This window comes from Dendrobates tinctorius, unplaced genomic scaffold (genome assembly GCF_039654945.1).
Source record: "Dendrobates tinctorius isolate UK_male_01 unplaced genomic scaffold, ASM3965494v1 ptg000223l, whole genome shotgun sequence".
Classification (NCBI taxonomy): domain Eukaryota; kingdom Metazoa; phylum Chordata; class Amphibia; order Anura; family Dendrobatidae; genus Dendrobates; species Dendrobates tinctorius.
Window position 1 is genome coordinate 2,393,587 of NW_027361890.1, and position 6,940 is coordinate 2,400,526.

The 6,940-nt window shown below is 42.2% G+C and overlaps 1 protein-coding gene across 1 annotated transcript in view; it reads right to left on the reverse strand.

Annotated features, from left to right (window-relative positions):
• The window catches only part of LOC141059043 (protein-glutamine gamma-glutamyltransferase 5-like), a 209,159-nt gene extending 202,822 nt beyond the window's left edge, over positions 1 to 6,337 (reverse strand). Inside the window, exon 1 of the mRNA XM_073555253.1 lies at positions 6,230 to 6,337. Within this exon, the coding sequence (XP_073411354.1) occupies positions 6,230 to 6,239 (10 nt within the window). The 5' untranslated portion in view covers positions 6,240 to 6,337. The remainder of the gene's footprint in view (positions 1 to 6,229) is intronic.
• Positions 6,338 to 6,940: the final 603 nt, after the last annotated feature.

The following is a 6,940-nucleotide window of genomic DNA, read 5'->3' on the forward strand; positions in this document are numbered from 1 at the left end:
TTGAGCGTCCTACAACCAGACGTAGCTGCAGGACACTCTACTCAGCGTGAGCTGCACTCACACACAGTCAGAGACCTCTCAGACAGCCGTCAACAGTGCAGCTAAGTGGGCACTGGCACTGACAGGCTGCAGAAAGGCTCCGCTGTGTACTCCTATATAGTGTTTGCAACCACCGTAGATGGAGACGGATGGATGCACACTAATAGAAGAAAAAATGAGCTGCACTCAAATAAAAATATGTGTGAGGCAGTGACGCACGCTGAGCGTCCTACAGCCAGACGTAGCTGCAGGACACACTACTCAGCGTGAGCTGCACTCACACACAGTCAGAGACCTCTCAGACAGCCGTGAACAGTGCAGCAAAGTGGACACTAGCACTGAAAGGCTGCAGAAAGGCTCCGCTGTCTACTACTAGTGTTTGCAACCAACGTATATGGATACGGATGGAAGCACACTAGATTGAAATTATTTAAAAAATGCAGCTCAAAAAATAAAAGATGTATGAGGCAGCAGTGATCACACTGGGTGGCCTACAGCCTGACGTGGCTGCAGGACCCACTCCACAGCGTGAGCTGCACTCACACAGCCCTTGCAGACAGCTGTGAAAACAGCGCTGCTAGGGAAAAGCAAGCTACAGTGGTGGTTTATGTAGCCTGGATAAAGCACAATATTGTTTTTAGAATCGCTATTTCTAACTGTCCCTCACAGTCTTCTACAGCAGCCTGTCCCTAACTGAATTCACAGCAGAGTGACCAGAAATGGCGGCTGCGGTGGCTTTTATAGTGCATCATGACATCATTTCGGCAGCCAATCACAGCCATGCCAATAGTTAACATGCCTACATGCCTAACAGGATGTGCCCACACTTCGGAGGATTCCCATTGGCTTAATCAAAGCAAGCAGGCTCATAGCATGATGGGAACTTCCTATTCCGATCCCGGAATCCGATATGAAAAAAGTATCGGAATTAAGTATCGGAATTCCGATACCGCTGATATCGGCCGATACCCGATACTTGCGGTATCGGAATGCTCAACACTATTAGTGAGCTATCTGGAAATGACGACCACTGAAGACAATCATTAGCATCAAGGAACATATTCCAACTGCGGTACCATCACCAATAAGGCCACCGATTAGTTGAAGTGATCTTATGTGCTGATGGGTCGCCCTCCCAGGGCTGTAGGGTTTTCGGTACCAGGCCGGTGTCAGCGGGATGTGTCACAGCAGCGGTGCCCCGGTCCGTGGCACTGGGCGCCCAATTTATAGGGGAGATTGAAATGGTGAAATGTAATTGATTGAATGAATAGTTCGTGACACCACCTGTGGTGTTCGGCGAGTGAGATGCCAAGCCAACGCTGCATGCAGATTCTCTGGGGCTGGTGGTGTGTTGCAGCCAAGATGGTGAAGCTCCCCACAGGTGGAGCTGTAGTCCCAGGGCAGTGTAGATGTAGGGGCAGAGGAGAGGCACAAGCGGTCTAGAAGCTGGTACCCAGATGTAGCGGTGCTGGGTGTGTTGGCGCAAGAATGAATGGAGGACACCAGGGCTTGTAGTTCCAAAGCTTTACTCACAGTCTGTAGTACCCACAGGTGCCTGCCTCCGTGCCATGTCCTCCGGGTCAGGGACTCAATCAACCCCCAGGTCAGATGGAATGCTCCCTTCCAACACTCCGCCAACATGTGCCTTTCTGAACGTCTCCTCTTATAGCGCCTTTAAGTGAAGTACTCCTAGTACTGAGTTACACTTGAGTTCCTCCTTACAGATGTTCCCATGAACCATACTTGTATGGCAGACAGCTGTAGCCTGCTTCGGGGACTCCTTGCTCCTGAGTCCCGGCTCAATATCTAAGTTGCTGTTGTGCCCCCAAGTCTTAGATGGGAGTAGTGCATTTACAGCCCACTACTCCACCGGTGTCTACTGTAGGACCCTTAGTATCCATACAACTTCAGGGACCGGGCCCCGGCCTTGCGCTTAGAACTTCTAGGCAGGGTTCTCTTCTAACCCACGTCCTCTGTTCCCTTTTACTCCTACGTTCCGTACTAGTCTTTCCTTCTTATGGAAGATCAGGTTTCTGTTCAATGTCTTTCTCTTTCTTTCCTGGTCACTGAGATCTGCTGCAGCACCTCCTTCCTCCATCCCTCTCCCAGGGATCTTCTTCTCCTCCTCTCCCTCACTGACTGACTGACAGACTGACCTGAAATCCTAAACCTTCCCACTCTTATGTATGTACTCTTATGTGGCAGGGAGCCACCAAAGGTATTCTGCTACACTCCAAGCTGGGAGTTGAAATGTGGCTTTGCTGAACTACTTTGTTGTGTGGGATGCAGGTGTTGGAGCGTGGTCAGGAGCCTCCAACTTACCTGGATGGTGGTGCACCACACCTCAGGAGGAGGTGCAGTACCTCTGTGGCGACTGAGCCTCAGGGGCGCCACACTGACATAAAGACCTGTCACTGGAGTGATGAGAAATTTAGCAGCTAGACATAAGTTATTTTATTTTTTTTTTAATATATTCCCTGATTTATGACACCTTCTTCATTTGGATTGTGATGGTGGGAGAGCCACTAACAAATATTGATTCTCTTTGGTAAACTCACACTGGTCACCTAATACATAACCTTTATTGGATTTACATGTAATACTACAAGAGTCTTAGATATCTACTCCTTTTGTATGATATCTTCATAGGTCATTTATTACCAGATATGGTCTGTATTCATATTTACCAACAAGTTACTCTACTCTTGCAGGTATTTTTTCTGCAAGATTCCTGATTTTGATGTGAAAGAACCATCACCACAATGGCCTTGTAAATTGCTCTGACTAAGTATATAAGTAAGTCAATTCAGGACATAGATTGACACTATATGCTGACTTCTAGGCATTCCACACTATGAGCTGCCACTAGGGCTGCCTTCAGGTTCCCACTGACAATGACATATCCAGCTGGTGCTGGCATTGAACACTGTACATGTACCTGCAATGTCAATGAATCAGGTGTAACAATTAAAAATTATGTGAGCTATTAATAGTTAGAGAGAAGTTTGTATCGGCAGATGCTTCCAAGAATTATTATTAACTGGACTATTTACTGGGCAGGTGGCAACCTTGTTTTCCTCCAGTTCCTAATGTTTCATAGTCCTGCTCTGAAACTGTGCTAATATTGTACTAATTTTGTCAGTGTGCCATGGGTATACTAAGTGATTACAATGTTAGTTGCAATATGCTGTCATGTCTGTCAGAGGCCACAGGTTCAAAATAGCTACCTCCGACAGACTTGGCACAATTCACTCCATCTGGCAAATTCCAGAGGAACCCGACCTTCATCATTTAAGCCCTGGGTAGGGATTTGGCTTTACAATGGGTTACACTGGATTGCTTCCACTGACGTGTTGCTATCCTGAGGAGTGAACCAGAGGCTAGAAGGGTCAACAAGCAAGGTTGAAGCCAAGAGGTAATGTCAGGAACAGAATAAAAAAGAAGGATGTTCAACATTAAATTAATACCATAGCTACGTGATCTAGCAGCATCAAAAGTCCCAGGAATAAAACAAGACTGATGCTGTCACCAGCAACAAAGGCTCTGCACCACCTAGGGCCTCAACTAGATCCTAAAAGGACAGGAACCAGAACAGATGTTACATATGCCAATGGATTATGGCTACAATGACAGAGTCCAAAACTAGACTGAATATTAATATTTACATGTGCTGTTTACCATCTTAGCATAAAAATCTTAGTAAAATGGAAAATATATTCCTGTCCTTTGGTCTTAGCTACATGAATGGAAATGGTGGCTTCATATCTCCTGAATGATTGTATTCTTGGTTATGATCTGATGACTTAATGTCAAAGGCCATCAGGGACCAAATATGAAATATCACACTGCTACCAGACCCTAACAGCACCAATCACTTACATAAGTTGATTATTATTTGTCTTAGTGATACAAGGTTGGCATCATATACAATACATTTTGTACACTTATTGAAAGCTGAGAACGATTCATTTTTTCATCATTAAACCTAAGATTACCATAAGAAATGAATTATACAGACATATCAAAATCTTCAAAAGCAAGATTTAAAATTGTTTGTAGGCTTTGGAGAACCTCAATAGAATAACGGCAATTTCTGATCACTTATTTGCTTAAAACAAGGCAGATGTTATACTAAAGGATTTCTGCTAAAAAAGTATGACAGACAATTATGTCCTCCTACCTTCCAGAAGAAACAGGGTTTCCAAACCCAAACCAACATGGTACAGTAGAAGCCAATATTCATCTATAGAATTTGATAATCAAACAACCTCCATTCTCCAAAAGTTGGATACAACCAGAAGTGTTTCTAAGGCGCTAGGTTAATTCTTTGTTAGGTTCTTAACGATCATGATGCACAATAAGGCAAAAACAGCAACTTTTTTGCCACATACTGATTTTATTAACCAAAAATTGAGAAATTACAAGTACAACAGTTGAAAAGCTGGATATATAAACACCAAGCACTGCCTCAAATACAGTGTGTGATGACAACACCAGGTTGGAGAGACTAGTTAACAAGTCTGTTAATCACTATGTACAAGGAGTGATTTTCCTCGCTCACAGTAGTTTCCCAAGTTACGAATACCCAAACAAGAGGGTTTAAGCAAGTTCTACACAGGCTGGAAATATTTGACTGCAGATGTCACTGCAAATCGCAGCAAATAGACACTCCTGTTAGAAATGGATTTCCTGTGCATGTCCTTCGGATTTAACCCCTTTTACATTAATAGTATTAAATCCAGAGTGAAAATCAGAAGCAGAAATTAACATGCTACAGATTTGAAAATTCCCACTGCGTGTCAGTTTCTGCACCAAAAGTCTTCAACATGTGTACAAGGTTTTTAAAATTCTTATCCCTTTGCCTTGCACTTCTACCTGCTGTGGATTTTACCTACTATAAATTGTAGATTTTAACACGTGGCGTCTTTGAGCATATAAACTTCTTTTTCTTTCGTTATTGTACGTGGTACTTGACTTCGAGAGCGGTTGAATTCCATAGCTACCTATTTTTGGCTTTTTCCTGACTTCACTCTCAGAATAATAAGCTTCCTGACATCTGGTGATAAATTTGGCTTTGTGTTTACCATGTTTTACCAAAAAGCTCACATAAAATTTTTTTTAGCCAAAATTTGACTACCCATGACAAAATATGCTAAACATTTGGCCCAGGAAATGTTGAAAACTAAGGCTGGGGTAAGACTTGCGAAAAACTCGCACGAGTCTCGAATCTCAATACCCCGCACTGTATTTAAAAGAAAAAAAAAAGTCAGACGTTTTGGTCACCACTGTATATAAAGTATACTGTATTCAAAAGCTAAAATCAGTATGCCGTGATTAAATACAATTAACAGTACCTGTATAATCAATGAGATTTCTGAAATCACATGCACACGCTGCATTTTTTTGCCAAGATGCAAAATACCAATTCTTTTAGCGTTTTTACATTGCTTTTCAAGTTTTTGGTGCAATTTTTCACTGCATTTATTGTCAGGGTACATGTGTGTCTTGGGCATGCTGATAAAGTTTATGCATAAACAAAAAAATCTGACTCAACTTCATCAGGTTTTGGCTGGCAAAAATGCAGCAAAACATGATACCTGCATTTTTGCAACATTTTTTGCACTATCCATTGCTTTCAATGGGTGAAAAATGCTGAAAGAAGTGACGCGGCATTTTGCAAAATTGCACATCTTTGACGAAACAGGAAAAAAAAAAACAAGATGTTCGCTTGAGATTTCTGAAATCTCATACACTTTGCTGGTACTGACAAATGCCGTTGAAAATTTGCGTAAAAAACACTACAAAAATGCAACCTGTGAACATAGCCTTTTAGTTTCTAAGCACTGTTTTGCAGGGCCGCTAAGATTTTCATAGGACTACATGCAGACTAATCAATGCACAAAAGAAAATAATAATAAATTCAGTACAACTATATCTGTACAAATGAAATGTTACCAAGGAAAGAAATGCACATATTTCATTAATAAAAAGTTAGAATAAAGCTCTAAATAATATGAAAGTAACGTGTAAATGTCCTCAAATTTCACCAGCATTTTTAAAAAAATCATTTTACCAGTTTGAAATAAATTATTTATTAAGATTCTCTATTTTCTTGTCAAGCAGAGATTAACATTACATCTCTCTACCCACAAATAATTTCTATAAGTGAAGGTAATATTAAGATACTTACGGTAATTCATAGCGAGAAGCTACTGCTGAGATGTCTCAGCTTCTTCTGTGCTGTGTAGACTGAAATGTATTCTCCAGAGATGAATCAACTCTTCTACATTGCTGAACACTTAACCCAGCCTTCCTCCTTCTATTGTATGTGACACTGCCCTGATACTCCTTAGTCTGAGCATCTAAATTATAGGAAGTTAGCATATATACTTAAAGTGGTTGTTTCGGCATTTGAAATTGCAAAGTGCTTGTTAAAACAAGCAACTCTGCAATTTACTTCTTACTAAAAGTTCTACTTAATTTTATTGATTACTGCTCATTACCTAGGTTACCGACCACCAATGCAGTCTATCAGAGATGGCCCGTCTCCTAGAAAAGGAAAAGAGAGATCCCATGGCTGAATCCAGCCAGCTTCAGTGTCACTGCCTTCCTCCATTGCTGCAGATGCATTGCTGTCTGTGTGCAGCTTTAGAGAGTTCACTATTCAAACCAGTGATGCTATTGTGGTGCTAGCAGACACAAACGGGGTAGAACACGACTACGTCCGGCAATAGCCGGTCACTATAGGGCCGCGGTATGGCCGACTACGGGTCCTTAATTATATAGTCAACTTAGCCGTCCAGACGTCCCTCGCCGTCCGGGATGGTGGTCTTTCGGTGCAGCAGTCACTGGGCCCAGTTGCTGAAGTGTAGACGAAGTCTTCGAGCGCTCCGATGACACG